Source organism: Arachis ipaensis, chromosome B04 (genome assembly GCF_000816755.2).
Source record: "Arachis ipaensis cultivar K30076 chromosome B04, Araip1.1, whole genome shotgun sequence".
NCBI classification, from domain to species: domain Eukaryota; kingdom Viridiplantae; phylum Streptophyta; class Magnoliopsida; order Fabales; family Fabaceae; genus Arachis; species Arachis ipaensis.
Window position 1 is genome coordinate 7,419,815 of NC_029788.2, and position 10,354 is coordinate 7,430,168.

Here is a 10,354-nt window from a genome sequence, read left to right on the forward strand (position 1 = left end):
TTCTAGTAAGCTCTCTAGTCTGTTTGGTTGACTCTTCTACTTGAACAAGTCAATGGAAAAAATTTTAAATTTATTTCAAAGCATCAGGAGAAAATTTAATGTTTATGTGTGAATTATTCATGGCAATCCCAATTCCTGATCATCAGGTTTTGTAAATCTTGGTTGGGAATTGGTTATCAATTATCTTTGTTCATGTTTTGTTATGTCATGTGATTTCGTTTGTTTCTTATCATGATTGTCATGAACTTGCGATCTGATTTTAATATGCCACTAAGTGCTATTTTGCTTTTTTTAGGTACGAAAACTCAGACATGGCTTTACACTATGGTGCAATGCTGAGAGAGTGCATAAGACACCAGATTGTTGCAAAGTAAGGAAAAAGAATCAGATTTCAATTTCTTTTGTGTGATTTCAAGCTCTAGGCTATTCATAATGACAGCTTGAAACACAATTATTTTGGTCAGGGTTATATTCTTTATTAGAATAGTATTGCATCTAGTCATATACAATCATGTTTGGTTCCTATATTGCGTATGCTTGCATCTTTTGGAGATTTATGCAAAATGCTCTACAGGAACTCATACAGAGAATTGTGCTCTAGAATTAGAAAAGAAAGAGAGGGTCTAACTATGATATTTGTTCCACCGTAGTTCTTGTGATGCTCTAACTCTTCACGGTTTCATATCAGATATGTTCTGAACTCTCCTCACATGAAGAAGTTTTTTGACTATATTCAACTCCCAAATTTCGACATTGCTGCAGATGCTGCAGCAACTTTTAAGGTGGATTACATCTGAAAGAACTAATGGTCACTATTTCATCATTGTGTGGTGCACAAACTTTTGCAATACATCTTACATTATACTGTGTTATCTTGTTTCAGGAACTCTTGACAAGACATAAATCTACTGTAGCAGAATTCCTTTCTAAAAATTATGAATGGGTAGGTTGCTCATCGACCTAAGTTTAAACCTCCTCAAGATATTATAATATTTAAAAAATCCATGTATAAATAAGGGAGAACATAATCATTTTCAACTATCACTCACTACTTTTTTCTGCTTTTAGTTTTTTGCAGAATATAATTCTAAGCTGTTGGAATCTTCCAATTACATTACAAGGCGCCAAGCTGTCAAGGTGCGATATAAGTTCGGGCTTTATCTCAATTGTAACTTATTAGAGTGTTGAGTGAACAACGCAAGCATGCAGTCATCTTGGCTTCAGCTACTATTCGTGTTGAAACTTTAACTTCGATTAGTGTTCATTAAACCAACAAATGTTTTGAAAAATAAAATGCCCAACAAGTTTCTTCCTAGTACAATGGTTTCCTGTTTTTGGCTTTTGGAATTTGGGTCATTGGCTAGTTGGTCTTTGCACTCTTTGTTATCATCCATATGTAATATGTCAATGCACTGTTCTCACCATTTTTATTATGTTACTTATGTTTCATTGATGCATACATAATAGTTGAATTGATTACTTTCACTTTCACAGTTGTTGGGAGATATGTTACTTGATCGTTCAAATTCAGTGGTGATGACACGATACGTGAGCTCAAGAGACAACTTGAGGATTTTGATGAATCTTCTAAGAGTATGGTCCTTTACCAAAAACTTGATGAGATGTCGTGGTACTTAACTTCTTGCTTATGTGTTGCCAACCCTGTATCTCTTATGCATGTGTTGTATTAATTTCCTTTATTATGTTGCTTTTAGTCAGTGTTGAATGTTGATGTATCTTTCTGTCAAAATATGTCACCTCTAAGTCTTAGCTTCACTGCTACTCTCCCTGATTTTTCTAATCACTAGGAATCAGGATTTGTATACTAAAGACAAATGTCCAAATTAAGTTTTGTCCTGAACGATCACTATGTTTAATTCAGAAAAGGAATTCAAGGATCTAGTCATATAGATGTATGTTTAAAGTAGGTCTAACTAGCTATTGGCTTATTGCTTATTTTCCTATCCGCAGGAGACAAGCAAGAGCATACAGATAGAAGCATTTCATGTTTTCAAGGTACTATAATTTTGATATTTGGAAATGGTTATTCTTTTTCCGCTGCCATCATTGATATATGCTTGTCATAACAGCTATTTGCTGCTAACCAAAACAAACCAGCTGATATCATCAGCATACTTGTCGCAAACAAAAGCAAAATTCTGAGACTATTGGAGGACTTTAAACTTGAAAAAGGTAAGAAATATGCCATTTCTTAAGAATTTGTAGTTTCTTCAATGGTATGAATAGTTGTTTTTCTCCCATAATCTCATATTTATTGGCATCGTGCAGAGGATGAACAGTTCGAGGCTGACAAAGCTCAGGTTATGAGGGAAATTGCTGCTCTAGAACTGAAGGAACAGCGCGCGTGAGACAAGTGGCAATTGTGTGTTGTAATAGTTGTGTTAGTCTTCACTTCTTCAAGATGAGAATATCATTTAGTAACTACAGCTTTTTCGATGCTTCCGTTATGTAATTTTACCACGTTCCTTGTATCATAGTAAACAAATAAATTGCCGAAGTGTTAGCTTCATATGGTTTATGTTTTTTCCAATGTATTATTATTAGCAAACAACTCATCCTAGCTACCCTGTATTAGTGTTCAACCAAGTTTAAGTAGGCTGTATTATAGTTGAATTAGATAGTGTTCCCACACGTGATCCATGCAAAAATAATCACCTAGTGGAGTCAATTCACCAGTGGTCGGCGTCCATGGCATGTTGACTACGATTGGGAATTTGGAATCAATTCTGAGTCAAGACACCCTGGCGTTCTGTTAGAAGCTTGTTTGAGTTGCGTACACATTTTTTCTACACACTTGTTAAAGTTAGAATCAACAATGGATATGAGTTCATTTTTCGGTCGGCACTCAATAATAGACTAAAGTGGTTCTTATGCCCATCTTTCCAAAAGCCAAAAAGTCCAATCAAAGATAGACAATGTGCCTCTTATTTCCTTTTGGAGGGTTGTTTCCTTCATTTTATTTTATATGATGATGTTCCTAATTGTATTTGGTCATTGGGTAGGTTCTTTCATTTGTGGCTGAGGGAAGCTTCATTAGGGCGCAAGAAGACAAGATGCGGTGTCCAAATGTACCAATCCTAACCGTATCTCTGTCTTAAGGATATGCTGGTATATTCCGTTAACTCATCACCAAATAGCAGAATTATTGAAAAAAGGTAACTCATTACTCCTCTAGGCATAAATGATTTGTAAGGATTTGAATATTTTCAAGTAAGTATATGCTTATGAGGTGAGAATTTCATTTTTTTAGATATATAGCGAGAAAAGATGATTATGATAAATTCTAATTAAAAAAATCAGTAAGTTTTATTACATGCAAGTCCCTCCATTGGTGCATATTTAAGTTTTAGTTGATTAAATGACATTTTATAATAGCACTTTACTAAATAAAAATTTTTCTAAAATTTATGATCTGATTTGGAAATAAATTTATGCGTAAGAGATACTTCAGAATTCATATACTTGTGAATAAAATGTCTACAACCTGAACCCCGAAAAAACAACAAAACCTTATTAAAATTCTTACCATTAAATTTATGAATAGGATTTAGATTGAAGAGTGTGCATTGCACTGAGCGTGTGTAGTAGAGACTAGAGAGAGCTTCCATCATTCTTGTTTCCATTACCATCAACGAGGCAATGGCTGACACTGGTACCTCTCTCTGAGCACACTTGAGAACGCGTTTGTGAATTTTTATACTCACTTGTTTGCTTTGTATGGATTCAGCTGCAGATTCCCTCTCCGACTTCCTCGCATCTGCCGTCGACGCTGCTCGCAAAGCCGGCGAGGTTATTTTCGTAACTTCACCTCCTCCTCTCTCTCTCTCTCTCCTCTGTTTATTTCGTTGCTTACTTCTATTGATCGTGAATGGTTGTTTCTAGATTATTCGGAAAGGATTCTATCAGACCAAACACGTCGAGCACAAAGGACAGGTATTTCTCTCATTCTCTTCAATTTCTTCCAACATTTATGTCAAATTCATCGCAATGTGATATTGTGAAGCTTCGTGATCCGGAAGTACGAGGCTAAATGTAAAAACTGCTACTCTAGTTCAATCTTTCATATGCCAGCTTATGATTTAAGTTTAATAATTCCATGAAAGAATATTATTTTTTGAGAAATTAATAATCAAGGCAGCACACCACATGCTTGTTGCATTGGAGAAAAATTGAGTGACAAGTTTTTTGGAGAAACTTTGTGTATGTAATAATGGGGACACTTACTGCAGCATGTAACTGATAAAACCATCAAAGGAATTTTTTTACATTTTTTATTGTGATGGATGATGCACAGGTTGATTTGGTCACGGAAACTGATAAAGCATGTGAAGATCTCATATTCAATCATCTTAAGAACCTTTACCCCACTCATAAGGTTCATTGGTTCTGCTCTCCGGCTAACATTTCCTCTTTATTACATATAATTCAAGTGGTGCATCTATACTCTCTATTCTGTTAAGGTGATTTTAATCTGTGTTCCAATTGATTAGTTCATAGGGGAGGAAACCACAGCTGCATGTGGCACTACCGAACTTACAGATGAACCCACATGGATAGTTGATCCTTTGGATGGAACTACGAACTTTGTTCATGGGTAATTATCCGTTCTCAATCTTTTGGGTTCATATATATATACTTGCGCTTCTGTATTGATTCGTGATAATTCTGTTATCTTTAGGTTTCCTTTTGTTTGTGTCTCCATTGGTCTTACAATTGGAAAAGTTCCTACTGTAGGTGTTGTTTACAATCCGATTATTGATGAGGTGAGAAATTTTCCTTCCTGCAGAGTTTGTTTATAAGTAGATGACCATGATGTGTTCAAAGTTTTCGCTTGAGGTTAGAAAAATATGCAAAATTATTCACTGTTAGAACATAACTCTGCTTGTGCTGGTTTTCATTTTTGGTTCTGGTATACTGGCCAAATTGTTAGAAATAAAGCAAGATTAATGTCATAGGAAATTGGAGTCAATTGATATGTCTTGTCCATTTATCAATAGCTTTTTCAGTGAACTGGATGTGTCTGAACTGACTTGCTGGATTATTATTATTCCATATCTTGTTACTAGTTTTCCTCTATAATTTAATATAAAATGAAATTTGTAATTCTTGTATGTAGCTTTTCACTGGAGTCCATGGGAAAGGTGCCTTTTTGAATGGGAAGCCCATAAAAGGTGTGTTCTCTACTCTTCATATTTTTAATTGTTGTTCATTTAGATTTAATCACTAAGCTTATGCATTGATATTTTGCAGTATCAACAAAAACTGATCTAATAAGCTCTCTTCTTGCAACTGAGGTATGTCAAGTCTGTTTGCATTGACTATATGAAATCTGTTCCTTTTGTTAATTTCATTTGCATCAATAAAATGGATTCCCCTCTTGCTCTCTCTCCTTATTGGACACACTTGTGCCAATGACATTTACTGAACCGAGAAATATTGTTTGCTGCAAAACTTCAATATGGAGAATATGCATAAAGTGAAAAAAGGCCTTTCAGTTAACCAGAGTAACTGAATTCGAACTACTAGAAGAGTATCGGAACTTGCTTTATTGGGTCTAATGCTCCATTTTACTTTTATATCCCATGACTTTATGTTTTTATTAAATAGGGGATCCACATTGTTACTTGATAGTCGTTTTCCACAAATTATTCCAGACTAACTTTCCATATGTAGTTATAGTATTTTCATCCACGGTAACTGGTATGTTTTTCTTGTTGAGATGGTACTGTGTATCATCTTACATCATGGTCATCACTGCTGAAGCTGAACCCAGTTAAATTGTAATACTCACTATGTGTTTTATTTCCCAAAGTATGATTAATATGCATATATTGACATAACTCCAATGTTTTTTGTTGGATATCATTTTATCTCTAATACAGTTGGTGAAGAACCCTGTCTAAAAAATCTCTCAACAAAATTTGTTGCTGATAATAAATTTTTTTATGCTTTATATACATGTAACTTCCCCGTTTTGGATATATAAATTTTATGTGCTCCTCAAAACTTGGATGTTTTAAATTGATTTTAGACCATGTTGGGCAGGCAAATTAGATTAGAGTGTCATGTATTGGTTGCTATTTGCCAATTGCCATTCAAACATTCATAACCTTTGTAATCTTATGTGTGTTAAGTGAAACCTTAAAAGCTAAAAAACAAAATCCGAACATTTTGTTATATTTTGCAAAGCACTCTTATTAAGATTAACTTAGTTGTCATGATGCTAACTTGACATAGGATGACACAAATAGCATTTCACATTCTTATGTAGACATCTCTGAAGTTCACTCATAATTGTTTTCCTCTCAAATCAAGACAAATTTGAAATTAATCAAGCTTTTCATCCTGAATGAGTGAGCAGGCTGGAACAAAACGTGACAAAGTAACATTAGACGCCTCTACCAAAAGGATTAATAGCTTGCTTTCCAAGGTAAGACCAGCACTTGCCATGTAGTCTATACTCCAGGACTAAATGATATGATTGACTGCCATAACAACACATTTTCTGTGTCAGGTGAGATCTCTTCGAATGAGTGGCTCATGTGCTCTGAATCTTTGTGGAATTGCATGTGGAAGGCTGGATGTATTCTATGAAACTGGCTTTGGTGGTCCTTGGTATGAGTTTCTCCTGCATGAATTTCAGGCACTCTGCTTTTCACTGTTGTGATTCTCATGGCCTCTATTTTTTTTTTATGTCTTCCCCTTTTCTAGGGATGTGGCAGGTGGTGCTGTCATTGTTACAGAAGCTGGAGGTGTTGTATTTGATCCGTAAGTGACTTTGCTTAGATATCCTTATTCTTAACGAATGGAAAACCTACCAAGTTCTAGATGGTCTAAGAACCGTTAGGTACATTGTCCATTTCACGTTTTACATGTTTATTCATCTTCCGACAATGTTGTTAGTTAGACATGAAATGTGGCAATCTTTATGCAGTGGCAGGAGTCATTATCATTCTAGAAAACTAATAACTAAAAAGTTGCATAGATACTTTCGAAAGATTTTATGCTTGTGGTTGAATCTAATGGTTCGTTTGCTTCAGTTCTGGTGCAGAATTTGATGTAACAGCTCAGCGGGTAGCAGCTTCAAACCCTTCCTTGAAGGATGCATTTGTTGAAGCACTGCGCCAAACAGAGTGAGACATTTACCATTTAGTCAAAGGACGAGGAGAAAATGCCATCCATCCGTATAAATAAATCCTTGTTCCTTGTTTAGTTCATCACTTTTTGCAAAAATAATTCTTAGTGGGGATGACTCAATTTTCTAATTGCTTTTGTAGCTTTACCAAAATTATAATATACTATTATACTCTGCATCTTTAGAAATACAACTCCTCTGTCTCGTGTATTCAACCAATGAAAGTTTAGCACGTAAGACAAGTGCACCATTGGTATAAAAACAAAGACAAATGTCAGGAAAAATTGCTATGCATTGCCTTGAGATACATCGTAAGATACAATTATATGAATATACCTAAGTATATTGTAAGATACAATGATTTATAAATATACTAAAAACATTAATACCATCATCAATACAGAACAGAGGGAATACTTTATTATTACATATGTGGCCATTGTTATAGTCTCGTATAGGCTAGTGGCTGATACCGTATCAAGAACAAAAATTTGACAGAGATAGGAGAACAATTGCAAGTAGCAAGTCATTGATCTTAAAACGAGTTGGTGATACCTCTGTTTGTGGCTTTGGTTTTTCTTTTTTTCAAGCTCTTGTGAAAATATGAACTTGCATTAAATTATAGAAAGTGATTGACATGGAACATATTCAAAGGCCGTGTGAACTGAGTGAAAAGAACAGGGCAAAGAAAGGAACGAAGAACTAAACAACTATCGGATGCTCTTGTTAGGTGAAGCAAATCAGAAAAGTTAAGAGACAGGATAAAAGCATCTATACCTTTCATCTGACCAATTCAAAAGATTGAAACAAGCTGGGTCAGGGTTCACCTACATGTGCCATATTAAGAGAAACCAAGAATCTAAGCTTTGAACTGAGAACTCTTACTATTCTACAAATTTTCCTGAGGAAGAACATGATAAAAAATAGAAAAAGAAAAAGAAAACACTTGAAACTCAAAGGTAATCAGAAAAAAGTAAATAATAAATACAAATAGTAAGAAACCGATACAAAGTATCCTCTGGAATAGCATGGAGAAGAACCACGCCCCAGGAACTCACTATTTCTATGAAAGAATAATCTCCAAAACCAAGCTCTAAGCAGCTTGGAGTACCCTAAAAATTACACTCTCAATATATGTGAGCAAATATACACACAGTAAGCTCCAACATCAAAACTCAAATGTATAGCCAGTTAACCACTAAAATCCTACACATTCTGTGGCCTAACCCCATATCCATTAGCACCATTTGCTCCATTATGTGACATCTTTCCCTCTGTTTTCTTCCTCTTCAAGACAACAATCCATGTGAAACCCTCCAAAAGGAGAGCAAGTCCACCCAAACCTGCAATGATGCCAATGTATGCATGCTTCCAGTTATCATAGCGATCCTGAGCAGATTTCTCCAGTGCACTAAACCCTTTGAAGATGTTAACAATACTGATAGCTATGGTGCCGTATCCGATCAGGTAGTGGTAGATGTTCCAATAGGGTCTGTATTTGTGATCTTTGTTTGGCCTCAGAAGCAAAGCAAACAACTGCATCCAACAACAAATGTTTCTGTCAGTAAACATCATAATAGCAACATGACAAAATCTTAATCTAAACTCAATCAGGGGATCTCATTACCTGAAGGGTTCCAAAGCAGAAGAGGATGATTCCAAGTGTTCTGTGGGTATGATAAGTCACACCAGGTGTGTCACTGCCAAGTTTGAGACCAGTTCCCCAACCAGCAACACCAATAATGTATGCAGAGGTTTGGCATGTCACATGAAGGTAAAACCAAGCAGGGTCTGCAGATGGGAACACCTTCACATACCTTGCTATTATTGCACCAATAGGCATCAAGATCCCCCAGCTCAATGCATTCAGCACTCCATGAACCTGCAAATATATTGAAAACTTTTAAGATCTTTGAATCAAACAAAGTTCTCACATCTAAATCTAAAGATAAAGTAAAGAGGACCTTTATGGCCTATTTGATAACTATTTTAGGACAGGAATACAACAAATACAGTAATCCCTAGGAGGCCAGAATTTGCCTAATTTTCCTATCCACCCTATACACTAAAACAAAAACCAAGAAAGATCCAAACTTTTCACATGGGTGAAAAGTAAAATTTTGTTTCCAATTTTAAAATTAAGACTGAAATGAAGGCACTTACATTTCTTCTTCTTCTAAGTGATCCACCACTGGATCCTGCTTGGCTGGAACCGGAAACAAGATCCAATTTTTCCTTGGAATCAAGATTAGCAGAATTCTGAGCATGTATCTGAGGAGTAGAACCAGACATAGCACCATCTTGCCAAAGATGGACTATTGATGTGGTCCCCTTAGGGAGAGTAACAGTAGCATAAATGGTAACCTCACTACCTTGATAAGTAGCAGACACACCAGTGGTTGCATAACTGATATTCCCTTCTGTCAACTGTGTGTTGGCGCTAGCAATTGGTGAAGTGTATGCTTTTGTGGTACCACCAGTTGTGGTAGCCACAATTGCTTGTGCTCCAGACATGGCTGATTGCAAGTCGTTATTTTTATTGATAGCCCAAGCTACCCAGTTACTTGATGAGGTGATCCCTGCGTGCCTGAATGCTATGTCAAGTTTTCCAGTGGATTGAACATAGCTCCAGTGAAGGTATGATGATAAATGTGGAAGATCACGACACGTGGCATACACCTTGTTGTTGTTAAAGGTTTGTCCTTTACATGTTGTCTGTGCTGAAGATCCAAACATCATGGAGCTCAGCACAGAGATTAACAACACAATCCTCAGCATCAAGTTTGTTCTACCCATGTTGGTAATGCTACAATCTTTGTTTCTTTCAAGTCTTGTTTATGTCTTTTGAGTTTTGGGTTGTGGATTCCAACAAAGGGAATGGATCAAAGTGATGATCGTTGTGGCCAAGGAAATTAGAGAAGAGGGAGGTTATTATAAAGAGGTTTGGTGGGTTTGGGTTGTTGAGTTGTTGATGTACAGCGAAGACTTCAAAAGTTAATAGTCTTAAAAATGGGGAAAAAAAAATCTTTACCATATAAAAAGTGGAAAATAATAATAACAATAATCTTAAAATAAACACCGAAAATTCTAGATGCTTAAAATCATGTTAGTATAAATTATGATTAATTAGAGTATTATAGGACCCATATAACTTATTGTTCTGAAACTTCAAATTTATTAATATACACTTAGATTCTA

General features: G+C 35.7%; 3 protein-coding genes across 8 annotated transcripts in view; 2 read left to right on the forward strand and 1 right to left on the reverse strand.

Moving 5' to 3' along the window:
* The window catches only part of LOC107638699 (putative MO25-like protein At5g47540), a 4,396-nt gene extending 1,822 nt beyond the window's left edge, over positions 1 to 2,574 (forward strand). For 2 of the 4 annotated variants that reach the window (XM_016342059.2, XM_016342060.2), the window contains exons 5-12: positions 296 to 370; positions 689 to 782; positions 884 to 943; positions 1,069 to 1,137; positions 1,495 to 1,593; positions 1,972 to 2,016; positions 2,091 to 2,193; positions 2,290 to 2,574. In XM_016342059.2, the coding sequence (XP_016197545.1) occupies positions 296 to 370; positions 689 to 782; positions 884 to 943; positions 1,069 to 1,137; positions 1,495 to 1,593; positions 1,972 to 2,016; positions 2,091 to 2,193; positions 2,290 to 2,369 (625 nt within the window). In that variant the 3' untranslated portion in view covers positions 2,370 to 2,574. Of the gene's footprint in view, positions 1 to 295; positions 371 to 688; positions 783 to 883; positions 944 to 1,068; positions 1,138 to 1,494; positions 1,631 to 1,971; positions 2,017 to 2,090; positions 2,194 to 2,289 lie in introns of all 4 variants that reach the window. The other 2 variants (XR_002360592.1, XM_016342058.2) reach the window with 2 other exon arrangements.
* LOC107638701 (inositol-phosphate phosphatase) lies at positions 3,016 to 7,463 on the forward strand. 3 transcript variants are annotated; one of them, XM_016342062.2, is made up of 13 exons: positions 3,016 to 3,176; positions 3,566 to 3,673; positions 3,749 to 3,810; positions 3,904 to 3,954; positions 4,316 to 4,396; positions 4,512 to 4,615; positions 4,700 to 4,784; positions 5,138 to 5,192; positions 5,272 to 5,315; positions 6,383 to 6,451; positions 6,536 to 6,636; positions 6,733 to 6,789; positions 7,062 to 7,459. In XM_016342062.2, the coding sequence occupies exons 2-13, from the start codon at positions 3,661 to 3,663 to the stop codon at positions 7,156 to 7,158; spliced, it is 819 nt and encodes a 272-aa protein (XP_016197548.1). In that variant the 5' UTR covers positions 3,016 to 3,176; positions 3,566 to 3,660; the 3' UTR covers positions 7,159 to 7,459. The 3 variants fall into 3 exon arrangements, 1 of the variants encoding a protein (XP_016197548.1); XR_001619841.2 differs by lacking the exon at positions 3,016 to 3,176 and having other exon boundaries at positions 3,398 to 3,673; positions 7,062 to 7,376; positions 7,435 to 7,463; XR_002360593.1 differs by lacking the exon at positions 3,016 to 3,176 and having other exon boundaries at positions 3,385 to 3,673; positions 6,733 to 6,868; positions 7,062 to 7,463.
* LOC107638700 (cytochrome b561 and DOMON domain-containing protein At5g47530) lies at positions 8,095 to 10,138 on the reverse strand. Its single transcript, XM_016342061.2, has 3 exons — positions 9,320 to 10,138; positions 8,784 to 9,038; positions 8,095 to 8,692 (listed from the first exon to the last, which is right to left on the reverse strand). Exons 1-3 carry the CDS (start codon positions 9,950 to 9,952, stop codon positions 8,363 to 8,365), a joined length of 1,218 nt encoding a protein of 405 aa, XP_016197547.1. The 5' UTR covers positions 9,953 to 10,138; the 3' UTR covers positions 8,095 to 8,362.

Excerpts from the sequence above, each read along its gene's own strand:
- LOC107638701 (XM_016342062.2), top strand. Across the intron at positions 6,637-6,732 it reads ACTGGCTTTGGTGGTCCTTG|GGATGTGGCAGGTGGTGCTG; the intron begins GTATGAGTTTCT and ends CCCCTTTTCTAG. Across the intron at positions 6,790-7,061 it reads GGAGGTGTTGTATTTGATCC|TTCTGGTGCAGAATTTGATG; the intron begins GTAAGTGACTTT and ends CGTTTGCTTCAG.
- LOC107638700 (XM_016342061.2), bottom strand. The coding sequence starts at position 9,952 with ATGGGTAGAACAAACTTGATGCTGAGGATTGTGTTGTTAATCTCTGTG. Across the intron at positions 9,039-9,319 it reads CACTTAGAAGAAGAAGAAAT|GTTCATGGAGTGCTGAATGC; the intron begins GTAAGTGCCTTC and ends ATATATTTGCAG. Across the intron at positions 8,693-8,783 it reads TCTGCTTTGGAACCCTTCAG|TTGTTTGCTTTGCTTCTGAG; the intron begins GTAATGAGATCC and ends TGTTGGATGCAG.